At 41.2% G+C, this 27,754-nt stretch overlaps 2 protein-coding genes across 2 annotated transcripts; both read left to right on the forward strand.

The window, feature by feature from the left end:
• Positions 1 to 2,001: 2,001 nt before the first annotated feature.
• cab39 (calcium binding protein 39) lies at positions 2,002 to 15,513 on the forward strand. Its single transcript, XM_051957667.1, has 9 exons — positions 2,002 to 2,248; positions 4,664 to 4,819; positions 4,978 to 5,142; positions 5,931 to 6,049; positions 7,272 to 7,440; positions 8,936 to 8,995; positions 9,614 to 9,692; positions 10,279 to 10,421; positions 13,213 to 15,513. The coding sequence occupies exons 2-9, from the start codon at positions 4,706 to 4,708 to the stop codon at positions 13,399 to 13,401; spliced, it is 1,038 nt and encodes a 345-aa protein (XP_051813627.1). The 5' UTR covers positions 2,002 to 2,248; positions 4,664 to 4,705; the 3' UTR covers positions 13,402 to 15,513.
• Positions 15,514 to 18,476: 2,963 nt separating this feature from the next.
• On the forward strand, positions 18,477 to 27,119 carry itm2ca (integral membrane protein 2Ca). Its single transcript, XM_022218056.2, has 6 exons — positions 18,477 to 18,737; positions 20,262 to 20,405; positions 20,581 to 20,769; positions 23,045 to 23,155; positions 25,651 to 25,801; positions 25,995 to 27,119. The coding sequence occupies exons 1-6, from the start codon at positions 18,645 to 18,647 to the stop codon at positions 26,084 to 26,086; spliced, it is 780 nt and encodes a 259-aa protein (XP_022073748.1). The 5' UTR covers positions 18,477 to 18,644; the 3' UTR covers positions 26,087 to 27,119.
• The last annotated feature ends 635 nt before the right edge of the window (positions 27,120 to 27,754 follow it).

The following is a 27,754-nucleotide window of genomic DNA, read 5'->3' on the forward strand; positions in this document are numbered from 1 at the left end:
GAGGTTTTCAGCATCACCTTCAGTCTCAACTGTTTCCTCACTGAATCAACAGTGATTGAATTTTACAATATATCACTCTTCAAGTGCAATTTCTTTTAGTACAATAACAGCCACAATACCAAACAAATCATTAAAAAACTGATTAAAAACTTAAAATTGATTGATTTTTTGAGTATTGGGTCATTATGGTAGAATTTAGTTTTGTTGATCTTTCATGAAAACAATAGACAAAAAATATATAATTTATATATATTTGTGTCCATCTAATGCAGACACATCTTTTGAAACACAAAAACGATTTTTCCACAAATATTTCATGATAATACTGTGCATTCCCCTGCAGCTTCTAGCAACCAGCATCAAACGCATCAGCCAAATCAAGACATACAACAGGATGTACACTGTCTAGTATATGACAAGTTTTCAGATGCAGCTGAAAACTTGTCATATACTAAACTGTTATTGTATTTTAAGCAATCAACCAGTCATATTGATATGTATTATGGATTAGAAATATGACCCTGCTCACCTGTCATGTTTCCCCTGAAATTATCTGAAGAAAAAATTCTTAATCTAGATACCTGGCCTCCATCCATGTTCCAATGTTAAATCTATCATTTAACTATTAGTGCTTATACATTAATATGAATTTGTTGTGCAGTTGGTCAAGGTGAAGGTTTGTAAAATGTAGCATATTTTGCTATGAAAGGTATATTTTGTGTTTAAATCTTTTTTACGGTGGCCTAACTCGTTACAATAGCTGTCAAATTAAAGTAGTGGAGGAACTACAATATTTCCCTCTGTGTGGTAGAAAGGATAGAATAACATAAAATTTAAATATTCACAAAAAGTACAAGTACCACAAATTTAGATCAGGTACTTGGTCACTTTTCCAATAAGTGCCTAATTGTGTTGCTTATTTGAAGAAGGATGCTGAGATGTTGAGCCTCCTATTCTCCGATAAGATAATTCAATCAGTCTATAGTAGGTGTATCAAACATAAGGCCTGTGGGCCACAACTGGCCCGCCAAAAGGTCCAATCCAGCCCGCTGCATTGCAAAATGTAAAAATTTCAGAGATGAAATTAACTGCAATTTTTCAATAAAAGTAACTACTATTTTAAATTTGTCCACTGCACTGAAACTAATTTTATGTATTTTTCTTACATATATTTTACATATTTCTAAGGCAGGGGGACATCTTTCTTAATAGTTCCCACTTTAGTTTGTATGGTGTGGTGCTCAGGATTACCTCATAGATGTGTAAATAAATGTAAGTCGAAATTCTAGATCTTGACAAGTTCTTTTGATCAAAGCAAGAAAAGTACAATAAAATAAAGTAAAGTACAATCTTGTTCAGCTCCACATACCTGTGACGGAATGTTTTGTGCCTTTGTAGACACTCTGTGATCTGTAAGTTGTGATGTGTAAATGATAAACTGAGGCATAATATTGTTAGTATAGTATAGTATAGTATAGCATTGTATAGTATTGCGACAGTAGTATAGTATAATATAATATAATTAAGGATATCATTGGCATGATATTGTAGTACAGTATTGTGTAGAATGGTCATTTCTCCAACAGTATAGTATAGTATCATATAGTATCATATCGTATACTATTGATATTGTAGTATAATTTAATATAGTAAAGGATATCATTGACATGATATTGTACTATGGTATGATGTAGTATGATCATTATACAATACTATAGAATAGTATTGAATAGCATATTAAAGTATAGTAATGATACTGTAGTATAGTATAATATAGTTAATAATAATAATATAGTTAAGAATATAATTGACATGATATTGTAGCATAGTATGGTATTATACTATGGCCATTGTAGTATAGTATAGTATAGTATAGTATAGTATAGTATAGTATAGTATAGTATAGTACGGGTACATTGTGAAGGTCCACGTCTGTCCGTGGGCAGAGGCCGCCCTCTTGTGGCTACCTACCGTCCTCTCGGAAAGCGGCCGCCGCTGTTACCGTGACATCAGGCGGCCAGAGGAGGCGGTAGACGCCGCTGCAGTGACAGTCGCTCCGCTGCTAACGCTACCAGTCGGGCTCAGAGAAAGAACCAGGAGGAAACAGGGGCCGCACAATTAACAACAGTACAAACAAGGGGAGGCAACGAGCGAGGAAAACAAAGCAGGTTTTGTTCCAAGGAGCACCTGAATTGCCTTTTGCTGTCTTGACAAATCGGAAGAAACTAGACACAACACCGTTTGGAAGGTATAATGTTTTATTTATAAATTTTGCTCTGAAATAATATTTGCAGGCACAGCTTGCTGGACAGCTCTGCGAGCAGACTCGTTGTAGCTGGACTAGCCTGCTGCTGATGAGTGCTAAAGCCAGGCATGGGTGAGGAGCGCTGCCAGGCCTGGCTAACGTTAGCCTAAGTTAGCTAACCAACCTCCCCAATATTACGTTAAGTAACTGGTTATCGCAAATTTACTCGCCAAACACTTTGCTGTTTTAAATTAAGCTTGAACAGATAGAAACGGATTGTAAGCACTAGGCCTGCCGAGGCCTCTGGTGTATCGACAGCACACACTTTCACCAGCAGCAGTAGCCGTGTTGTTTGGTGGACAGTGATTGAAACATAATAGGCCACGTTAGCTTACAAACTGATGGAGTTAGCTGTCGAGTAAAGAATAAAAATAGCCGAATTACACATCACTGCTGCTCTGGGTTACACTACCTAGCATATGTTAGAGTCGTTTTTCTCGCTAAGTGTCCATTTTGGTAGCATTGCGCAAAGTTGGCAGCTTCACACCATCACAAAACAGGCATGGATAACACAGATGGGCGGTGCTCACTGTCAGGGTGATGGTGGTCATCGGACTGGGCCCTGGGTTTGTGACTTGTGTTTTAAGTCAGCTTGATCTCAACATTAGCTTAAGACAGTCATGTTAAAGTTAGCAGACATAGCTTTGCGACTCGTGTAAAGAAGTTAGTGAGATGTGTGGATTAGCAGCAGCTAGCTGTTAGTAGTGGTTGCTAGCAGAGCATCTGCTGCTGTCTGGACTGAAGGGTGGGGGGACGTTTGAGCTGCTCTCTGACACTGTTGTGTTTGTTTTCTGGCTGGTTAGAGTACTTCAGGCACCATAGGTATTGTAGTCGTGGAAATGTGCAGTCTCTTCCGGCTGATTTCCCCCGAGAGAGTCGACACGGTGCAGTATCCAGGCCCACAGCACCACTGGTGTTGGCTGGCCTAGCAGCACCCCAGCTCACCATACCTGATTAGTAGCGGAGTCACAGAGGGTCAGTGGTGACCTGCTGCTCCTGAATCTGCCATATGTGTTGCTTTCCTATTTGCGTCACTGATACTGAAGCGGGTCAGGAGTACAGAGGCGGTTCTGCTGCCTGCTGGCTCCATTAACGAGCATTAGCCCGTGCGAAAGACGGATTTAGCCACCTGGCGAAGTTGAGGTGTGTCTAGATTAATGAAGATATACGGAGGCAAACTTGTGTGCTTGGGTCGCCAGTGAAAGCCCGTTTTATATTTCAGCTCACTCACACATGACACATCATATCTGAATGGTGGACTGCACCTCCCACTTCTCCTCTGCTGCTTGGTTTATATTCCTGGCCCCGGCATTGCTTTCTAAATGTGGACTCGCTGCCAAGACATAAGAGGAGGTGTGTGACTGCTCCAGGGTTTGTGTGCAGAGTTTAGAGGATCCCAGCAGGACAACAGGTTGGTGTCATACTCTACACCGGTGCCTCTTAGAGCTTGATGTGTATCTGCAAGTCACTACAGAGTCGTGTTGATGTTCTGTGTGAAGTTTATATCCACCTGAAACAGACCAGAGAGACATCTTAAAGTGCAGCATTCTCAATAAACATGTAACTAAATTGATTATGAGACGTGGATTTAGTTTTGCTGATGTGTTTTTTTGCTGTCTTGAGCTCTAGCTTACTTCCCTTTGGGTTCAGAAAACTTTGGCTTTTGCCCTCCAGTGTAGGTAAGGATGCTGGGTGGATCAGGGAGTTGTGTAGATAAGGGTCCACGTTAAGCTAACCAGCAGTGAGATATGGTCGTCACATCTGTCAGTTGGATCACCCGTGGCCTTGCTAGGGGTCTTTGTGGTGGGGTTCAGTTCATCTTAGAGGTCTGAAGTTTTTGTGTAGAGAGGATACTCAAAAGGTGTGTCTGCTATCCTAAAAATGTCACCTGATGGAATATATAACACAATGTGACTTGGATGTGTTAGTCACTGTACAGGGAGTGGGTCATACAAAGGTCTGAGGTGATGTCATAGTAAACAGTACGGGGTTAATCATTTGCTGACAATGACCAGGTGGTTCCACTGCTATATCAAGCTTTAAAGGTCAGATCTAGATATGACTTTCACATATTATTAAAAAAAAACATCATCTTTCCACAGCTACAGTTGTGATTTTCCGTGTGTCTGTTGTAGCTTTATCAGTGTTCAATGCCAGCAGTGTGTGCTCCATTAGGGCTTAACACACAGTTTGGCATCAGGACTCCCTGCCCTGCTGCTGTAGATTGTTTTACAGGAGGAGCTAATGGTGCTTTTCATTAGGACACTCGGAGTGCACCTGTCTTCAGACCAGCTTTGCTCTACATGATTACACCATTTGAGTGTCAAAGATGGACTTGCTTTTCCTTTAATTTCTCAGGTGGACAGTCCGCTGCCTGGTTGCTCGTGGTAACTCTCCACCATGCCTTTCCCCTTTGGCAAGTCCCACAAGTCGCCGGCGGACATCGTCAAAAACCTTAAGGACAGCATGTCGGTGCTTGAGAAGCACGATATCTCTGATAAAAAGGCAGAGAAGGTACAGTGAAACTGGGCTTGCTCTCTGCTTTCACATCACTTCAGTAGTTACACTATGATGAGGGAAAAGATGAAGACGCTTTCTGAGGCTCGAAATGCTGTGATTTGTGCTTTGTGGTATTTATATGTTTTTGTTTACGTGTATATTCTTGTATGCAGGCCACAGAGGAAGTGTCAAAGAGCCTGGTGGCCATGAAGGAGATCCTATATGGGACGAATGAAAAGGAGCCCCAGACAGAGGCAGTGGCCCAGCTCGCGCAGGAGCTCTACAACAGCGGCTTACTGAGCACCCTGATAGCAGACCTGCAGCTCATCGACTTTGAGGTGAGACTTTGCCTTTTGAAGTGGAGTAGACAAATAGTAGGTGAATGAGAGTAAAGGAGAAAAAAAATGAGCAGTAGAGTGTGAAGGAACTGTATGTGCTTCAAAGACATACTCTCAGGTGGTGAGGACGGTTGACTGTTCGTGACAGACGTGCCTGTGTCGATATGTGAGCAAACGCATGTTTCCCTGCAGTATGTCAGACCGGTGCTGTGTGGTAACCGCTGCTGCAGGCTTCCCTGACTCACCCTATCACAGCATGACTCATTTTATTGTGTGATCTCGCTCTTCCTCTTTTACCCTCGCTTATCCTTCCTCCGTGATCAACATATAAAACTGTTTAAGAAGTGTAAATCACAAGAATGCAAGCTGCCAATGTGATTCAATATGTTAGATATTTCAGTGCACGTTTGAAGTATGCACGATTGTTGTCGGTATATGATGCCTTGGTTTTTTTTATTTTTGCAGCTGTTTTGTTTCCATGTGGTTGAACCTTGAGAGAGCATCTGTCTTTTCTCTCCTTAAGCTGAAACACCAAAAATGAGAAGCAAGTTTAATTGCCACAGCATAAAAATAGAAAATGCAGTATTTTCCTGAAGAGATTCTTTAGTTGGCTTTTACATATCTGTCATGAGTTTATGCCACATTTAAAGAGCACTACAGCTGATGTTAAGAGCTGCTTCTTGGCTTTCCACCCTGATCTGCTGGGATTGTGTTAAACCATTTTGTGTATGTGTACATGCAATGCTGCTTCATGGAGCCTTTGTGTATTATTTGTCTGTTGCCTCCAGGGTAAAAAAGATGTGGCTCAGATCTTCAACAACATCCTGAGGCGTCAGATTGGCACTCGGACACCCACAGTAGAGTACCTTTGCACTCAGCAGAATATCCTCTTCATGTTGCTTAAAGGGTAAGGAGACGCACTCACTGAATAATCCTACTCCTCATGATTATTAGATCATTTATGACGATTACTGTAAAGAGTTCATGTTTTAGAAAACACTCAGCAACTGTCTCACTGACTTCCTTACGTAAAGGAAAACGAGAGCAGCTGTTTTTAGACTGTAGCCTATAAGAGAAGAACAGAAATAGTTGAAGCAATCCAATCCAGAATATAAACACATGGGTTTATGTTTCAGTTTAAAGGAAATGGGAATGCTAAACTGATACAGCCAGCGGTGACTAGGCTGCTTGGTTGTTTAGAGGGGAGGATTCACGGATTTGTACCAGTGTCATGCTTAACAACTCCATTTTCATCACTTGTTTCCTGAATAACTAAATGCATTACTTGGGCCGCTGTCATTGCACACAAGGGGTGTCGAATTACAATACATTACTGTTTAATTTTACAGCATTTTAGTGACTCAAACTAGCAGAAACTTTGTCACATTTACTCGGTGGATTGGCACATCTTGGCTATGACACAACGTTACACGACTGGTGTTTTTTTTGGTCCTTTGTGCTTGTTCCGTAAATCCAAAGTGATGATTTTTTTAAAGCAGTGTTTTGGGGGAACTTACACTTCATGCATAGAACACTCCATAGTGATTGGACCGATGGGGACTTCCCTTGTTGTGCAGAGTACAGCTGGTTTTATCTTTCTTCTCTGTTGTAAACACCATTAGCCTTCACCCAGCTCAATCACTACTCCTCATTTTCTTCATTAAACTCTTTAGTATCCACTGCTGAATCTTTGGTGGATCGCCTTTTGCAAACAATAACATTTGATCTGTGGTTTGTTTGTATTCTAACTACACTGCAGCTAATTGAAGGCTGGACTGCAGCACATCATATGCAGCATGTATGTGTAGATGATAGAAAATGTTGTCCACATATCTTTTGAGATGGCAGAACTAATGGAAGCATCATGAGATACGCAAAGACAATAACATTTTTAATGAATCATTGTCATTTCCACATGATGGTGTGAAAATATACAGAAATGCTGTAGTTATTAAATGATAAATCGGTTAACTTTCATTATCATAGTGAACAAACTGGACGTTTTGTCAGCTAACTTACCTCTAGTTTCAGGAAACCGTCCATAGCCAAAGGCCATTTAAACACTGTGTGTGTGTAGTATGCATCTATAAAATGATTAATCCTTTCCTTTATGTTGCTGTGTCCTGCAGGTATGAGTCTCCAGAGATTGCTCTAAACTGCGGTATCATGCTGAGGGAGTGCATCAGACATGAACCGCTGGCCAAAATCACACTGTGCTCAGAACAGTTCTATGACTTCTTCAGATACGTGGAGATGTCCACATTCGACATTGCCTCCGACGCATTTGCCACTTTTAAAGTAAGTCGCTAAGTTGTTTTGAAGTTGAAGTTTATTTTGCAGGGGAGCCGGGCAAGTTTCGTTCTCAGTAAAGAGAGGTACATCTGTAACTTCGTACATTTTTATGCCAGTGATTCCTTTACAGACAAATCCCCAAGTGTGTGTTTTTAAAGCAGCTAAATCACATACTGTAGCTGATGAACACAGATACAGTTAGATGACATCTCACTCAAGCATCTCTCCATTTCCTACTAGCTGCTGCTTGCTGATTGCATGTTTGTGTTGTGTAATTTCAAACACTTTAACGACCCAAACAGCTCTGACAGAAAATTTGGTGCACTGGCAGCATTTTCATGTGGCTAATATTGCTGTTATAACCAAGCACAAACAAACTGGGAGACTGTGAATTTGGAGCTAACACTGGCTGTTATGAAGCAAAAGATAGATGAAAAGTCATACTTTGAAGGTAGTGTCTACAGATCCGGACCCGTACCCGTAGCCTGTGGACTACGGATACGGCACTTTCCATTTGCCAGACAGATACGGACCCGTACGCGACTCTCGCGAGTCAAGAAGCTGCTAACCACTGCAAACTGTTGAAAGGTAAGCAAAGGTTAGGGTTAGTGTTAGGGTCAGGTTTAGGGTCCGTACCTGTAGTACCGATGCTACGGGTCCGTACCGTTAGCGTCTGCCGGGAGTCACCAGATCTCGCGTATCTGATTGGCAAATGGAAAGTGCCGTATCCGTAGGCCACAGGCTACGGGTACGGGTCCGTACCTCTGGCAACAACCTACTTTGAATTAGCGACGTCAACACACCACTTCAGCTATCAGTGAGCTGCCTCTCCTTTTTAAAACACAACATCAAAGTTGCACAACAACAACGCCTCAGGTCGTATTATAGTGATTCCGTTCAGTAACTGTTCATGTCAGCATCTAAACTACTACCAGTTTTGTGCTCATTGTTCAGGCTTCTGTCAGATATGAACCAGTATTTTGGAGCTGCTGTGGCTCAGGTGGTACAGCAGCTGATCCACTAACCACAAGTCGCTCCCCATGGAAATTTGTTAAGTGGTTTGCCGCCAAGATAGAAGGAAATAATAATATTAAGTGCTGGCCCTTTCCTATTTTACAGACTACAGTAAATGTGCTTCTCAGGCAAACTTTTACACCACTTCTTAATAACAACTGGTGATCACTTTTCAGTCTATCTATTAAAAGGCAAGATTTATTTTTTATTTCATCCAACAAAAGGATTACTTTGCTGCAAGTAACTGCCGGTCTTTTTGTGTCTTTCAAATCTCTATCACAACTCACACTGCAACCAAAGACATTCTTCCTGTCTAATTTTAGGCTCAGAGTGGTTATTCATTTATTTTACAAAAATTGAAATGCCTTTCTAAGGATTATTTCTGCCTGCCCTGATTTTCTCCAAAAAAGGAGACGATCAGGACCAGGCCAGGTCGTAACTATTATGTCTGAATTAAGTGCTCACAGTCAGCTTTGTCTGTTTCCAGGACCTCCTCACAAGACACAAGCTACTGAGCGCAGAGTTTCTGGAGCAACATTATGACAAGGTACGTCCATGTTGAGCTAAAGCCCAGCATCTAATGAGAGATGGATTCAGTGTAGTAGAAAAGCTTCAATACATTATGAAGCGAAAAGAAATAATGAGCTCAGATGTGCTGGCATTGTTATTCAGCCATTTCTTCCAGCTGTGAAAATATTAATCAGTGGAGTGAAAACAATACAACAAAGAATCCAGTGTGCTTTCTCGGTATCGCTGTATTTACATGATGTACTAGCTGTTAAAAGCTTAGGCCTTGTATTGGTATTCAACATGTTTTAGGTTACTGAAACTTCCATCCTCGGATGAACTTCACTTCTTCTTTTGACCAGTTACATGCAAATTGAAACTGTCAGTCTGGCTGTTTAGCATGTTGGCAGTTTCTTTGGTAACAACATCAAATCACCAATTGGGGACATCATTTGCAGGCTGAGAACACAACAGAGCTGTCAGTGTGTGAGAAGAAAATGTCTCATTTTCCTGTCACCGTGTTTTGATACAAGACACAGATGCAATTGTGCAAATCACTGTTTCACACATTTAGACTTTCTTTCGTTCTTGCCCCCCCCCGACTACTTCTGTTTTCTCTGTCTTTTCTCTCTCACAACCGCTCTCTCTTTCGCTGTAGTTCTTTAGTGAATACGAGAAGTTACTCCACTCGGAAAACTACGTGACTAAAAGGCAGTCCCTGAAGGTAAGGACCCCGGGTCAGCCAAGTAAACAGGTCACATTTAGTGTTGCAACTCTATTCAGAAAGCTATTTAAAGATGACTTCTAGTCAAGAGTGTTGGGTTACCAGGAATCACTCCATCCTGATCACTGTGTCATGACTGCCATCTAGTGGTGGGACTGCAGAAGTACCTTACATGTCTTCTAAAGGCCCTTTATTGTTTTCTTCACTTGTGGTATGATTTTGGTTATTCTAGTGTATAATTTTGAGTCTGAATATTAAGCAGTTTAAAGCTGTGAAGCCACATTTTGGGCTCCAGGTGTAAACAAATGCTCCTCCCACTGCTTATTTTGCACTGAATGGTGGATATTTCAAAGAACATTATCCTCTTTATATCCTCCAGTAAGGTTTAGGGTTAAATTTTTAAGCCATATTTGAATTCATGTAGTGTTGGTTTTGTTGTGGTCACATTTACATTTTTAGAAACACAAGCTGCTACCCTTCAAGTGAAGTTTGGCGTGTAGTTGTGACAGTTCGTCAACTCAAAGCATGTTATTCAAAATAAAATTTATGTTGGATCTTATTTATTAATATTTATTTCTCTTTCTCACTCCGAAATGCAGTTATTGGGGAGTTGCTGCTTGACCGGCACAATTTCACCATAATGACGAAATACATCAGCAAACCAGAGAATCTCAAGCTAATGATGAATCTGCTACGGGACAAGAGTCGCAACATCCAGTTTGAGGCTTTCCACGTTTTTAAGGTAAAACTGAAGCATATTTGCTCCGCTAAGGAGGCAGCGCCTCGGCAGAGTTATGATGATCGGCATTGGTTTGTCTGTCTGTCTGTCAGTCTGTTCACAACATTACTCCAAAACAGAATAACGGATTTGGATGAAATTTTCAGGGAAGGTCAGAAATGACACAAGAAACAAGTCATTAGATTTTGGCAGCGATGCAGCTTATAGTCTGAATCCACAATTTTTTTTGAAAGATTTCAACCATTGGAAATGATAGGATTGAGCAGCCTTGGGGCAGGTGTTTTTAGTAAATATTAAGGGTTTTAAGGATGGACGATGAGGTCCTGACATGAACATAACTTTACCTACCTAAGACTTTAACAGTACTACAGCTTGTATTGGAGACTGATGCTGCTTATTGAAGCAATATTTTGGCAGCAGTCTTAATGGTTTTTTTTTTTTTTATTGTTTTTTAAGAGACACAATTTAAGAACAGAATAACCATTGCTTTAATTCTCCTTTGCTCTTCATGTTAGTTAAAATGGAACACAGTGCTTTTCCTTTGACAGTATTAATAGTTTTACTTGAGAAAAAAAGTTTTGAACACTTCTATCACTGCCAGCACAAACATTCAGTCAGAGAAAGGGTGAAAATAGACCAAGACAGAGACTGCCTGCAGAACCTAAATCACTAAATCCCTCCTGCTGCTCCTAAATGTTCTGAACAACAGCTCAGAAAAGAAAATGCTCTGACCTTTTCAGATTGATTTTAAGAGCCTACCCAATGCTAAACGTTCGGCTGGTTAATAGTTACTATTGTTCATTGACCCATATTTTTATAATTTCTTTATCTCCATGTAAGGGCTCTAGGCTGCTAGCATACGCAACAACGAGAGAACAGCTACAAGCTAAAGCAGTCAAATTGTCCATGTCTTCACCTGTATGTGATGAGCTTTCACTGGAATAATAGTATTTTGGCTCCTACATGTAAAATACTTTTTGCATTTGTTACCACAAATATTGTCAGTATTGACTCTAGTGAAGTGAGTTTCCTCATTGAGTATTTGATTCTCTCCATTGTAAGTAAGAGCTAAATCTTTGTGTGTCTGTATCTGTGTGTGTGAAAGAGAAAACTGTCCACACAGGCTGAGAGCACCCCCTCCTGGATTGGTAACAATAAAAATGCATCCTAGACAAAATGAAGTTTCATCTATGAATTACAGTGGAGTTGCTGAAATCAAATACGATTACATTTATGTAGCAATAATAAATGTGAAATCTACTTTTTTATTTCCATGTTTCAGAACTGATAAATGCAGCTACATTTTTCTAAGATACAAATATAATGTTTAGTTAATGGTTCTGTAGTTTCAAATTGTGACTTCACTCATTAAATTTCCACCCTTTTCCATTTTGATGATTCAAAGTTGTGGCCACTGATAGCTGGTTCCATTTACAATCTGGTTTTACAATTGGTAAAACACCCAAGTTTATTATGCAGCCACTGAATCCCTCATTAAATCTTTCACCGTTGACTAGTTAGATAGCCTCTCATTGACATCAGCAATGATGAAAAAGGTGGCTCTCTTTAAGCATTCCAGTCTCAGCTAAATGGCTGCAGCGTTTAGTGAAAGGGTACTCTGCACTTGTATTTTTTTGAATACTTATCTGTCGCCCAGGCTGTTAAATTTACAACTGGGAGTTTTTCCTGGAGAAGCAGAAGGGCTCACCACCTTTGTATTGTACTATGTTCTGTGATTTCTCAAAAGTGTAAGACATCTTTCGGTAAAGCTGAGTGCACAGTGCATGCAAAACATCAACAATGTATTTAGCAGACTCACCAAATGATAAAATAGAATTAGTTATTTTCACTGTGTTTTTACTTTATCTTCTGCAGCTGCAGCTCAGCCTCATATGGAGGAACAAAGACTGTTTTTCCTCGCAGCAAGTGAATAAATTGAGTGAGGACAGAATTAATGAATGTCATAGAGCAGTGGAAGCTACGGCCCTGCAGGGCAGAATGTCCAAGGTTTGATAGTTAATTAGCACAGCTTCTCTCACTGTCAGTGTCATGTTAGTCTGGTAATTTGTCCTTGAATCACAATTAAAATGGTTTAATTCTGCTGTTAATGTGATTAGAGGAAACAAGATTCATACATTTTAAGTACATCTTTGATTGTACGCAACAGCAATGCAGCGAGAAATGAAAAGATGCAAAGAGGTCAACGGAATAGAAGCTGATGCCGTTAAACAAGGGCTTCTTAAAATGAAGCTTCCAGAAGCTGTCAAATTTGAGCTCTGCCATCTGCTATCATACCTGTGTGATTGTCAGTTGCAACACAAACTGAAGCTGTGATTGCCTTCCCTGATAACTTTGTGGGTCAACTGCAGGAGAACCGACAGATGTGGTCCAGATATGGACAATTTTGCTATAACCAAGTCATGCAGACACTTAACATGTCCACTGCCCTCACTGCTCACAAACTGGAGAACACAGAAGGAGTTCTGCTTAAAGATAGACTGTTTTGGGGTTTTTTTTGAAAAAAAGATCTAGCAAACCCCATCCTTCCATCCAATGGCTAGCATGTATTTGAAAAGTTGAATCATTTCAACACTTCTTAACTGCTGTAGTGCCACTAAAAGAAACCAAGTGACAGAACAAAGACATTGCTTCAACTACTGTCAAACCATAAAAAACCAAAGCCTCGTGGATCCACATTCTTACAGTTTTATCAAAGATGTGACAACAATCAAACCTATGACACAATATCTGCTCATATAAATTCTTCTCTTTTGTCCTCTTCCTCCACTACCAGGTGTTTGTGGCCAACCCCAACAAGACACAGCCCATCCTGGACATCCTGCTGAAGAACCAGACCAAACTCATCGAGTTTCTCAGCAAGTTCCAGAACGACAGAACAGAGGACGAACAGTTCAACGACGAAAAGACTTACCTGGTCAAGCAGATCAGAGACCTCAAGAGGCCTGCACCCCAGGAGGCCTGAGAACAGGTGCAGAGGTGCAGGGAGGAGCCACCAGGACCATATCTGGACAACGTCTGCTTAACGGACCCATCAGCAGCTGCTGTTCTGGTTTCTGAACAAAAATGAGGAAACAAATGAAAAACAAACATGCCCATTTCAGCTCATCTGGAAGTCACCAGCTCCTCTGCTCCTCAGAACATTTGATTTTTTTTTTCTTTTTCAGTCTTTTTCCTTCAAAACAAATAAGAGAAAATAATAGTTGCTGCTGCTTTCTTGCACATTGAGACATTTAAGGTATATTATATTGACAACAGTCCATCACACATAGCGACAGAAAATGTCCGTGCATTTAAAGAGAGGCAGACTTCCTGATTGAAAAAGACACACACACACACACACACACACACACACACACACACACACACACACACACACACACACACACACACACACACACACACACACACACACACACACACACACACACCGAGCAACAAAAGTCGACACGTTTACACACACGTATTACATAAAAAACAAACATGCACACACACGTGCTGCGAGAATGTCAGCTAAAACCTTGTGATGGAAATGGTACGAGCAAGTTGAACATTGGTGTGTTTGTTGCATGCCTTGAAATGTGACAGATCCACGGCTGTACCCGGCGTCGGCTCTGTGAAGGCCTGCCCAGTTTGGCACCCGCGTTCAGTGCCGCCGACTCGGGAATTCATGTGCATCACAGCAACCGCTACAGTTAGCATCTATGCCTTCATCCAGCAAAGCAAACGGTGGTTCATTTGACCGGGACAAGCTCTCAGACGCCATCAAACAGAACCATTTACCTCCTGTGTGCTTTGTTACGACACTGCACTTGAAGCACACGAAGAGAGGAGGGAGGGATGCAAGGTATGAATTTGGTAAAGCCCGAGAATTGGGTGTTTTTATTGTTTTCTGGGACAGGGTGAACATGTACATATGCCTTTTTTTTTTGTTTTGTTTTTTTGCTTTGTAGATTTTTGTTTAACCTTGACATATGGATATATATTATATATATATTACCTTAAACATCACGTTTTTGGTTAATTGTAATCAAATTACTTTCTAAACCATGAAAAACAACTGGTTAAGTGACATTGTTTTTGCGTTTCATCTTACTGCTGAAATGGTTGCTGGTGGGTTTCTTTGTACATAACTTAAAGGGCCAGCTCACATTTAGCTAACCTATAGGATATTAACAATTTGTACAGCGGAGGAATGTCATGGTATTAGCTCTGGATCTGTTAATCCTCTTTTTATTCTCCATCTACATTTTGAGTATCTCAGACTGCTGAAAATGTGCCGGGGTGTGAGCAGGGCAGAAAGGGAGGGAAGGGAATGGCAGAGCATTAACTGAAACATTAAAGCCTGTGTGTTTGTGCACTTTGTGAGATGCTGGGCTGTCGGCATCACCTAACTGGACTTGAGGGCGCTGAGGATTTCCCCAATCCTTCTTTGGCGTGTTTTTGCCCCCCCGTTCTCACCATTTGGCTCATAGTGCTGTGTGGCCCCACAGTGAGTGTGCTTCAGGGGTGACCTCATTATAACAACTTGGCACATCTTTATATCACTCTTACTTCCCTTCTTGTCCTCTGTGTTGTTGTTTTTTTTTTTTTTAAGCCTTTCTCTTCAGGGGGTTTTATAATTCCAGTACAATGATGAGTGTAAAGCATTGTGGGTAGCAGAGTACTTTGGGCATGCTGGATTGTCCTCATGGTGCTGAACAGAATTGATGAGACCACAGATTTTCCTCATTTGCAGTAAATGAAAGTTGCTCCATTTAGACGGCTAGATCAGAAGCCATTCGAGTGCAGACAACAGCGCTACTCAATAGAGCCCACAGTTCCTCCATGCGCATTGAACAAGCATGTTGCTCCACTGGCTGTGCATGATGCTGCACTTAAGATGTTGTACTGGAATTGTTTCTTTTTTCCAAGTATTTAACAACATTGAAATATCAAATTGAACTCTTGGTGATACGGCTGCACACTGACTCTGACTCCAGTTTCAGCATAGAGCGTGTGGGTGCTTTCAGAAGTGTCAAAGGCCTGGGCCCTACAATCGAAATAAAGAAAAAAAATACATTTGGAATAAAATAAAGCTTTTGTCTTTTTCTTCCTTTGCATCAAAGTGACATCTAATCTCTCAAAAGTGTTTCAATGTCAGCTCACATCAGCTTGGTATGGTAAGTTGAACCTATACAATCCTCAATGTTATTCATACCTCACGGAAAATAACTAAATAGATTTTTAATTTGCAAAAGCTATTATGTTGATACTTCCTGTATATCTTTTGTCTACTTATTGCTATGCACAAATCCACATATGAGTTAGCAAAACTTCATTTGCATAAAAACAGATATGGCCAAAAGTGATTTTTTATTTTTTTTGCTCCTGTTCAGAATTATATCTCAACAAAAATGGCCCAAATGTGTCCTATAGTTATTTCAAGATGTTTCAAAGGAATACCCTTTTTGTTGACCAGATGTTAATGATTAAAAATTAGCATCTTTCCAGAAGAGTACAAATGGAGGAAAAGCACTCTAGTCATTCTCAATTTGTGGTCATCATGGCCAAGAAGAAGGAGCTCAGTGAGGACCTACATCAAAGTCTTGTGCATGTCCACAGTGAAGGAAAGGGTTCCAAGGCCATTTCAAAGCAGTATGATGTCCTTTTGGCAATCGTCCAGAGCATAATCAACAAGCAAAGAGGTTCAACATTGTTAAAAACCTCATCGGGCGTGGTAGGGAGTATAAGGTGTCCCCCAAACTTTCCAGAAAAGTCTGCCGAGAAGTCAACAACAACTCCCGGACCACAACCAGTGCCTTAATAGAAATGCTTTACCAGGCAGGGACGAATGTGTCACGGTCCACCATCGAGTGAGTCTTGCACAGAGGAGGTCTCCATGGACGTAGGCCTTGGAAGACCCCACTGCTCATGAAGAAACTTGGAGGTTTGCCAGGCCTTTGCTAGAGGTCGTCTGAAGCAAGACCTCAGCTTATGGTCAACTATCCTGTGGTCTGATGCAACAAAGTTGGAGATTTTTGGCCATATGGATGCTGAATATGTCTGGAGGAAAAAAAGTATACAAGCTGAAGAACACTGCCCACAGTCAAGCATGGAGGTGAAAGCACAATGCTATGGGGATGTTTCTCTTCCAGTGGAACAGGGAACCTCGTCAAGTTCCAAGGAATCATGAGAAAGGAGGATAACATCAGGATCCTTGATGAAAAATGTGAAGGAATCTGCTAAGAAACTCCAGCTTGGCCACAACTGGAAGCACCAGCAGGACAATGATCAGAAACACTCCACCAAGGTAGTGAAGAAATGGTTCAAGGACAATGATGTCAACATTCCAGCATGGCCAAGTCAAAGTCCTGACCTGAATCCCATCAAGAACCTGTAGCAAGACTTGAAGACCAGAGTGATAAATAGGAAACTGACCCACCTAAACCAGCTTGAGGCTTTCGCTAAGGCAGAGTGGGCCAATTTTCCACAGGAGACGTGCAGGAAGCTTGTGAACACATACAAGAATCGTCTAGATGGAGTCATTAAAAAAACAAAGGCTATGGTATTGATTATTAAAGAAAAAATTGGACTATGAATAATTTTGAACATGACATTTTATTGGAATCCATGAATAAAATATCCATGAAATGAAGTTTCTTGAATTGTGTATTGTTGTCATTCTTTCTCTTGTTGGGCTAATAACTCAAACTTGAGAAAATGCATTCATTTCATCACAAAAATTAGCAAGGAGATGAATAATCTAATAATAATAATACTTGTAGTGGCTATGTCCTGTACTTAGCACTACTGGTTGTTGATGCACGAGTTTTGATGTGCACTCAACAAAAAAATAAACAAACTGATTCTTCATACAAGTCAAATAATCCCAGTTTTTTATTATCGCTCTTCACCCGTAACTCAAACTTGGTCAGTAGCCAGCTTTTAGTCATAAACAAAATAGTAAAACATAAAGAAAGTCGAGCACAGTCGAAAATTGTCTGCCTCTGCCTGTTTCCATCCACAACACCTGAACCAGATCATACCATCAACTAAATACCCCTTGACCCCAGGCCGTCTGCCTCAGATAAAAGAAAGACAGTCCCCTGAGGTCCTGGGCGGGCAATTACAAAAACAAGAACAAAATGAAAGATGTCTCCTAAAACAACAATCATAATAATATTAATAAGCCTGAGTGGTTCAGTGTAGTTAAAACACAAGTGGAATTACAAATTTTTTCAAGATTTCAGCCGTTGGAAATGATACAACTGATCAGCCTTGGCAGAGTACTGCACTGAGTTCTGAATTCTGAGTGCTTTTTTGTTTGTTAGTTATTGATGATCATGAATCACGGCAACATAGAATGTGGCCATTTAATATAAATGTACCCACAAACAAAATTACTTTGCACTGAGCACAGGTGTGTGTTATACATGTGTACGTTTTGTACGGATACCGAATCGCGTGACCTAAATATGTAGTGGGTGGCGGAAATTGATGGGACTCAGAAACACCCCCACAATTTAATTAATTGCTCCTTGTATTATTTCTGATGGATAAGTCCCGATAAGTCCACAGCAGTTGAACTATTGAAGGATAGTAATCATGTGATCATCAGCAGGCAGCTGATGTAGTGTTCACTTGTCACAGTGACACTGTGCGGCCAGCCCGCAATGATACAGAAATCTTTAACAAATCTGTGGATCCAGACTATAAGCCGCATCACTGCCAAAATCTAATCACTTGGTCCTTGTGTCATTTCTGATCTTTCCTGAAAATTTCATTCAAATCTGTTCGTCCATTTTTGAATAATGTTACTAACAGACAGACAGACGGACATAAGTCGATTGTCACATTACTCCGCCACGTTCCTTGGCAGAGTAATCGTGTATTTGAACATTATGACTGTTTAATTCAGAAAAAAAAAGCAGCTCTAGCCTATAGTTATAGAAAAATGCTCAAAACAGCTTTAGCATGAAGCACAATCAGTTTTCAGCACAACACCTGACACAGAAACAAAACAGCGGACTGGTCCTTTAAGGGCGATTAAAAAAAAAAACAGCATACATCCGGTGGGTAGAGACAAAAACAGAAGCAGCCCAGCGGTGAGAACAGAAAGAAGGCGGCCCGTCGAGCAGCTGAGGGGATTTGATTGAAGAAGGTGGTAACTGTTGTTCACACAGCCGGAGAGAGAAGCACCTGCAGCGGACTGATCAGCGTCCAGCCATGGTCAAGATCAGCTTCCAGTCTGTCGCGGGACAGAAAGTAGAAAAGGAAAATGATGGCGACAAGACCGAAATCCTCATCCCTCACCCGCTGGTGCGTCTATTTCTCCTTCTAACATCATATCCGTCATTGCTTGTCATTGCTGTGTGAAAATGATCCTTGTGTATTGTGATGCTGAGTGCAGGACAGTCTGCACCTGCAGCGCATTTCTGACACCAGCTGTCGCCATTTGGTTGGAAACAAAACATGTCATTGCTGTGATGGTTTCCTCTGCGTCAGTGCGTCTGGATGCAAGTTGTTAGGACGTGGAAATGCATGCTCTTTGTTCAGGAATGCATTGTGCATCATCTAAATAAAGAGAGACACAGTTGAAGGGCTTTGCATTGAATCTGGTGTTATTGGTGATGTGGCCTCTGGCGATTTTCCCTTCAGTCCAGGTTTAAATGAACAACCTCCACAGCTTAAAAAAAAGGCAGAATGCACGAAATGCAGAGCTTTGGCTGACAAAATGGCAGATGGGTTGCTGGGGCTGACAGTGCATGAAAGATTATTTGTCAGCAGCAGTGGAGTCCTGAACTTTGCTGTGGCAGCATCCCAGCTTATCAAAGATACATGGCTGATGACGAACGGTACTGTAAAATGAAGACACGGGACATCAGGCATTCATATGAAGTGAATATTGCAGAAGTACAGATCTGTGTGACTTTGAGATGTGTTCATCCAAATGTGGTGAACAGGAGACAGACAGGCCTCATGGTGTGTCACGCTCCCAGCTGGTGCAAAAGAGCCTCGATGTCGCTCTCAGTGGGATGGAAGAACACAAAGAACTCTCAGAAGAGTGTTCGCGCATCCTCTGTCATCTCCTCGTCCTCATGCACCCTCTGTCTCCAAACGCTTCCACAAAGAACAGCATGAAACCTGAAATCCTGCCTCAGTGGCAAAACACACTGTCCTGATACTGGCACTCGGGATGCAGCAGACGCGGTGAAACAAAGGTTCTGCTTTCAAGCGTTTTGTGTCATCTCTCTTTTAAAATGATTGTTCACACAGAATCTCTTTGAAGTTTCCTCCAAGAGCCATTTCCTCTGCACACAGTGATTATTTTTTCCTTCACAGCTCCAGCTAAGAATAGAAAGCGTTTATTGTTTGTCTACAGAGCCGGCTTTGCACAAGATAATTTCACCTGCCTCAGTCAGTGGAGCAGCACAGCTCCAGTACAGCGCTCACACACTGCTCTGTTAGTCATTGTTGTGGGAAATGGAAACACACACTGAGCGGCGACTGTCTGAGTGTAGTGCCACCCTGCCAGCACAGGTTGGGCGCGTGGCACCAGCAGATGGGTTGTGAGACTGGAGGCGTCTGGGAAGATTACTCACCATCTCAGTCCAGTTTTCGTTACCAGGCTCTCCGGCATCCCTTCCTCTGGTCTGCCTCGGTGCTGCTAAGTCCTGCTCTAAATGCACCGTTTGCTTTTTATGTCAGCTTCTACTTTAGCGGTTGGTTAGTTCAGATCATTTACTGCTGCCCGTCACTGTGAAGAGGAGTACGCTGGATTGAAGCTTCCTAGATATGCTTTTCTGTGACCTTTAAGTATGAATATGTGTGTTTGTTCTCCAGGATGAGGAGGAACTGGTCCTGCCACTGCGGCCCAAGAAGTCTCCACTCAATGGGCTGTGCTGCCTGACCTTCGGCCTAGTGGTCTTCATGGCTGGTCTGGTCTTGGCCTCCATCTACGTCTACCGCTACTACTTTATACCTCATGTAAGGCCTCATTTTACTGTACAGTGAGCCTCATGTGTGCCATGCTGATGTTTCATTCAGATGGTGTAATTCATGAATTAAACTGTGTCTTTTTCATTTAAATTGCTGCTCTGTGCCAAGGATATTTTAACTACTGACTTGCTTCCGAGCTCATGTGTTGATCTTTTGGGCGCAGATCCCAGAGGACAACCTGTTCCACTGCTGTATGCTTTATGAAGACCCTGTGTATGCCCCGCTGCGTGGGCGTCAGGAGCTGGAGGAAAATGTCGGCATCTACTTGGCTGACAACTACGAGAAGATCACTGTGCCCGTGCCTCACTTTGGAGGCAGCGACCCTGCTGATATAATCCATGACTTCCACAGAGTGAGCGCAAATGCACACATGCATGCTTTATTGTCAGGAAAATTCTTCAGTGGAATCCTGACTTCTCCAAGTTAACACTCAGTCATCGCTCAAGTCAAAGCAAAGTTTTACATGCAGCAAGGCGTCAATAGGAACAGAGAACAGTCTGAAAAAGTGACTTACAAAGGCGAGAAACAGCTTTTATGCAGGCACATAAGCATGAGTTACACATCTTTGTATGTGTTTTCTCTAGTTTGCTGCCAGTTAGGTCTTTTTCCTCTTTGCAGCGCTTCATGGAAAATTACTGAGCACAGCTTCGTATGAGTTATACACTACACGGTTAAGAGCATTTCATCATAAAATGCATTAATTTTCCTAACATGTATACAATTTGAATACAATATGCCAGGGGTCACCAACTATATTTGCCAGAGGGCCAGAATTTTACCGGACAGTCACTTTGGGGGCCGGACCCTCAAACAAAAATTAAATAGAAATCGAATTTTGGCATAACATTATTATTTGATGTTTATTTTTTATATTTTTTCCATTTCATTACAAAACTGAAGGCATCTTTAGCCTTTATGAGTCAGTGCTCCTATCAGCTGTACCACAGTCAACCACTAGGAGTGATAGAGATATTTTGCCTCATCTCAAGTCAACTTTATTCACAGAGCACTTGAAAAAGAAACACCGCAGAAGTGACAGGAAAAGGCCTCTTAACACGGGTAAAATGGCACTCTCTAAGGCCACGAAACGAAAAGTTGATGTGGAAAACGGATCCTTTAATAATGACTGGACTGACTGCTTTAATAGTGTGGACCACATGATATTTTCTCTTTGATCCTCACAATTTTGGAATCCAGTCGTGGGCCGGATTGGACGGTTCGGCGGGCCGGATTCGGCCCGCGGGCCGCCAGTTGATGATCACTGCAATATGCAGTACACAAAGTTAAATCTTTAAATGTTTGCCACTTTGCAGTTATCTTGGGATTGGCCCATTCGCTAACAATATCAGGCTCCTATCTAATTGAATGGGAAGACAGCCATAATTTGAATTTCTCTGGTCACTGAACATAAATACAGTATGTATAGAATCACTACCATACAGTAGCTGTAGTTCTGCCGGACTGCACCAGAACAACACTTTCTTTCTCCAAGAGGGGACATAGATTATTCACAATTCTCATAATTTTATTGAAATTCATATAAATGTTTTAGGCACTAGGAGATCCAGCCATAACTCAAGGCAATAATAATACAGTGAAGTAATTGCAAACTCATATGAAGTCTTTATTTATGCATGTATACCTCTTTCATCACTATTATTGCCGTCAGTGCTGTGGCCTAAAGTCAGGCTGCGACACGTTTATTTGCAAAAATGGCTTAATTAAGACATTTAATAGGCATTTAACTTATAACAAGATACTGAGACAGTGTAGACATAATCCTTTAGATGGGAGTGTTATGCTGGTTTCTTTGGTAGATAAATGAACTGCAGCATGATGATGAACAATTCCTAAAACATTTGATCGTGTAGTCTGTTTTAGTTGACTATTGTATGTAAATGTGCCACCACTGAAAGAGTGGTTATATAACCTTAGAAATGAGTCGCAACATAACTCTGCACATGCATCAGAGGTGTGCTCTGCTACTTACACAAAAGGCACTGCACCCCTAACCACCAGTCAAATCTGATTTAAAAAGTACTTAAAATCTGGTGACTTTGCTCCAAAATAAGGGTAAAAAGCACTTTACCTAACAGAATACATGACTACTAGGTAGGTGCACAATTTCACCACTGTCAGTGCAACAACACAACTGGATGGTTTTTACTGGTTCAGCTGTTACAGAGCAGAGGACTGGTTCATTGGGGGAAGGGGCGGGACATGTGTCATACAGCCGCCATCTTTGACAGATTCAATTTCTATTCAGGATTCATTTAGTGGCGATTCCTTCCCTTATTGCATCTCCGGTTGGCATTGTTTATTAAAGGTGTTTGATGCTGACATTTGCTAATGAGAACAGTGCCAGGCTTTCCATTAGCATTTTAGGTGTTTTTTTTTTAACAAATCCAAGCAGTACATGAATTGAAATTTTGACCGAATGATGGTGCAGATCACCATATTCAGTAACATTTATAAATTCACAATCTGAATGGCAGTGACGAGCCCTGCAACCAGCATGGTTCAAATTACTCTCAATTAATCCTAACAGATGACAAGAAATAAACCATTAACATAAAAAAGAAACATTTATTTTAAACTGGACACTAACAAACTGCTGTATTTTCCAGGGACTAACAGCGTACCATGATATTGCTCTGGACAAGTGCTACGTTATTGAGCTCAACACCACCATTGTGATGCCTCCACGCAACCTCTGGGAGCTTCTAATCAACGTCAAGGTAACACAACGGCATACGAACAGTGTTGATTCAGGAGTCCTTCTCAAGCACTGTCTACTTTAAACCTTTGCTGGTAACAAATGCTGTGTACTGGTCAGGACGTTTACACTTGGTTTTACCAATGTACACTACCAGTCAAAAATTTCATTCTCATTCAAATGAATGAGAATGTGTGTCCAGACCTTTGACTACTGGTGTAGGTAGTTAACAGAAAAAAACAACTGAGTCTTAGTTTTAAAATCTCTGCCACAACAAAAGAAGCACAGAAAACATTTCTATTGCTTGCAAATTAGTTTGAGTAAAAGGTATTGAGATGGAGGTGCTACTTGCTAATTGGTAAACTACAGAAGCAAGTGAGCTAACAGCTACTTTGCTAGGAAGTCTGGAAGATGCTAGAGCTAATGGTAGATGCTAGTCAGTCACAGCTGCTCTCCAAGCTTCTTTCTGTTTTGTTTATTTTTTTCTGAGATTTACAAATTTTAATTTAATGAATTGTGTAAAATCTGTTATCAGGAATAAGTTAGTTAGCTAGCTAGCTGACTGTTCCTCAATTGCTAAAGGGACCATAAAATCACCCAGTTTATTTAAAACATGTGGCTATGTACCGAGGCACGAGAACTAACTGTGATCAATTTAGTCCAGGGCGATATAACCAGAAAATTTGTCATGATAAAAAAAATTAAATTCAGCTCATATTGATAATTATTGTTTTTTTTATGACTTTTTTAAATTAAAGGCCTGGAGAAAATTGGTTAATTTTAAATATAGCCATCTTAATTTGAAAGTACCCGCTTTAGCTTATTTACACACATGGAGAAAAAAAAAAAGACTCTTAAAAATAAAATGGAGGAGACAACCAGGAGTGAGACTCTTACGTGGAGGTGGTGGAGGCACTAAGCCATGGATGTTTTTAGACCGAGATCTCCTAAGAGCAGCCACCAGTGCCTGCAGGCCACAGCCTCCACCAGGGGGAGGTCCGTGGGTGCTGACGGGGGTGAGGAGAGGCCCAGGCAGCCGTGGAGTGGAACACCTCAGGAGACCTGCAGGGACGCCACAGGGAAATAAATAGAGGGTGGAGGATGTTAATGAGCCAGGGAGGAAGCACCCTCGGGATTTGTTCAACAGACTGTGTTTTCATGATGGGCTTTCACGGCCCTTTGCATCTGATGCATTTAAGTGACACTGTAGAACATTATGTCAAACAATTTTCCTATAGCTATTGATGAATGGTTCTTTTAGAGTTATATCTCACTATCGTTTAATCACCCAAACCAAAGTAAGTTTATCTGTGTTGTGGAGCAGTTTCCTCTTTAAACAGAGGCCATGAAGTAGAAGCTAATGGTCAACAGTTACTCTGTACTTCAGGCTGATTCCCACAAAGGTCAGCACTGTCAGGAAAGTTTGCTGCTGGTCAGTGAGGTATATTCCTTTGTCAGATCTCACCAAAGTCGAAGCCAACATTAAAAAAATGCAGATTTACCCCTCCAGAACAAATCCTCTAATCACACAATCCAACTGAAGAATTTATTTTGCAGCAAACTTTTACATTTGTGTGACCTCATGTTTACATTTAAACAGTTGGTAAATGTGTGTTCACTTTTCGTGGTCTCACAGTATCACAGATTTTAAGATTGTATTTGGTATTGCAGATTTTTCACTGTACTGTAGGATTATGCGATATATAGTTATTTTCATATATTTATTGTTGTCTCAAGCTTCGTTAAAAAAATGCTGGAGAGAGGCAATCTGTCTTTTATGCACTCTTCATCTAATAGATGCTTTTATTTTGACACACAAAGAACAATACTTTTGAAAATGTGGCAGGAATTCATCAAACACACTTCCCACTCACAGTCCTGACAACATAACACTGAACCAAACGAACTAGGCTGACTAGACCACAAAAACACTACAAAACACAAACACTAATAACACTGTAACACTAGCATAAACCACAATAATGACATTTAAACCCTCAACACACTGAACTCCCATGGTGCATTGCAGTACCACAGTTCAGTCATAAACCGGCTCTGCAATACCTGCATTATTTTAATTATTTTTGTGGTAAATAAGCATGCTATAAAATTTAAAACAATCTTAAAAAAAAAGATATGGGATAATAATTAAAATAATATTTAATTGAAATAAAACTCGTAGCATACAGCGCTGGGCTCTGATTGGCTCAGCGACCATCGCATCAGTCTCCTCTGTCTTCCGTGTGTAGCAGCGTTCATTGTCTATTTCACATAGACGTCTGATCGCTGCGCATAGTGTTGCTCTGTGGTGTTGTGTGGGGAGGGTTTAAAAAGCCTTCAAATATATATAAATATAATAAGATAAGTATGGTCACTACTTTGCGGATTTTCATCTATCGAAAGGGGATCTGGAACGTAGATAGATGAGGGGCCACTGCAGTCTGTTTTCGGACTGGTAGTGTTTCTGTAGCAAACATGTTCCAATGAGTTTGTTGTTGTTGTGTCTCCACCTCACAGAAGGGAACATACTTGCCTCAGACCTACATCATCCATGAAGAGATGGTGGTGACTGGCAAAGTGCACAACATGCGTCAGCTGGGGCCTTTCATCTACCAGCTGTGCAACGGGAAGGACACATACCGCTTGAACCGCCGTGTCACCCGCAGGCGTAAGTTGGGGTTTATGGAGGGGTCAATGGAAACAGGTTGGAGAGCTGATATATGGCTGCACTGTCTGTGTTGTAGTCTCGGAGATAGGAGGAGCTTTATTGTTCAAACAATGATGAGATCCGATGTTCAGCACGCACCCAACAAAGCCACGCTGCCGTCTTCACTCTCTGTCTCACCCTGTTTTCCTGACAGGCATCAACAAGCGTGAGGCGAAGGACTGCCACCACATCCGCCACTTTGAGAATACGTTTGTGGTGGAGACGACTATCTGCGAAGAAGCGTAAACACGACCATCATCTGTCATCCCACCCAAACAAAGGCACATCTCCAGCCACTGTAGCACCGTCCTGTGGATCTGATCATGTCTGAGTTGCACTGTACTTGTGATTTTTGGTTTGATGTCCTTTGGTAAAGGAAGTATTTTTTTGTTATTTCACTACCTGTCTGTTTTGGGTTTTTTTATTTCCCATTGGTAATATTTACCTTCAAATATGATGCAATACTAAGCTGCTGGTTCTATCACAGGATTTTCCATGTAGCAGAATCCATAGCCAATAATGAATAATAATTTCAACACCTCTCCTCATCGTCTCTGGGGATTTGTATGACGGTTACTGTTGTTGAGGGAGACAGCTGTCTCCATGTGTTGTCAAGGTGACTGTATTTTGTTTTTTTCCTGCTGCCCTGGAGGCTCTTAGTTCTGCTAACAATCATCTGTGCAAAGCGTGAAGTCTTGCTTTCCTGAGCAAACATTGTTCATGGGTTTAATTAATTAGTTTTTCTCATGTTCTCTGTAATGTAAACATGTAACTGCTGACGACTAGTTGCTTGCTTGCATCTTTAACCTCTTGCCTGCCTGTTGCTTCCTTGCTCCTCTTTCTGCCTTTCATCTTGTTAACAAGCATTACAACACAGTAGAAGTTAGATAAGGCTGAACTGGGCATTAGACTGCATTCATGTTTTTTTAAAAAAAAATACTATTCCATCAATGAAACACGTGAAGACCCATGTTTATTTTTGATGCTCTCATTTGTCATTTCTCTATTCTTGTGCTTTTTTTCTCCCTCCTGCATTTCTGAGTCATTTACAGTAATCTTTGTTTTCCCTTGCATGTCTTTATCTAAAAGAGGAGAAACAGCACTCTTAGAATGTTTTGTAAAACAATGTTTAAAGCCTTAGTCCAGAGTCAGACACTGGACTAAAGTCAACACAACAGAAAGGGAGCATATTATACAATGTTAGCAAAACAAAACCAACTTTGATCTGTATATTTTGTCTGCAAATGAAATATGTCTGTGAATAAAGTAGTAAAAGTGATGTAATCTGGTGCTTTATTTCCACACCCCCAAAAACCTCGGCTAAAATGAACAACATTGTCATGCTGCCACCGGTATATTTTAACATTATACACCAATCAGCCATGGCATCAACACCACTGGCAGGTGAAGGTAATGTCACTAATCATGTTGTTGTTCTTCCCAGAAATGTTGAGCCTTCCATTTTATTTAGATGTGCTTTGATGCGTACCAGAAATCTAGAACAGAATTCAAAATCCTTCTGACATATAAAGCTCTTAACAACCGGTCTCCATCATATCTTAAAGAGCTGATAGTACCATATTTTCCTAGCAGAACTCTTCGCTCACAGACTGCAGGCTTACTTCTTGTTCCTAGAATTTCTACAAGTAGAATGGGAGGCAGAGCCTTCAGTTATCAGCTCCTCTCCTGTGGAACCTGCTCCCAGTTTGGGTTAGGGAGGTGGACACCTTCTCTATTTTTAACACCAGCCTTAAAACCTTCCTTTTTGACAAATCTTATAGTTAGGGCTGACTGGGTGACCCTGAGGGGGTCAGCTGGAGTCTTCATTGGCACATCTGGCTTACTTTTCAACGTCCCTTAGTTCTGCCCCTAGTTCTGCTGCTATAGGCCTAGGCTGCTGGAGGACCTCTCTGG

Source organism: Acanthochromis polyacanthus, chromosome 13, assembly GCF_021347895.1.
Source record: "Acanthochromis polyacanthus isolate Apoly-LR-REF ecotype Palm Island chromosome 13, KAUST_Apoly_ChrSc, whole genome shotgun sequence".
In the NCBI taxonomy this organism is placed as follows: Eukaryota; Metazoa; Chordata; class Actinopteri; family Pomacentridae; genus Acanthochromis; species Acanthochromis polyacanthus.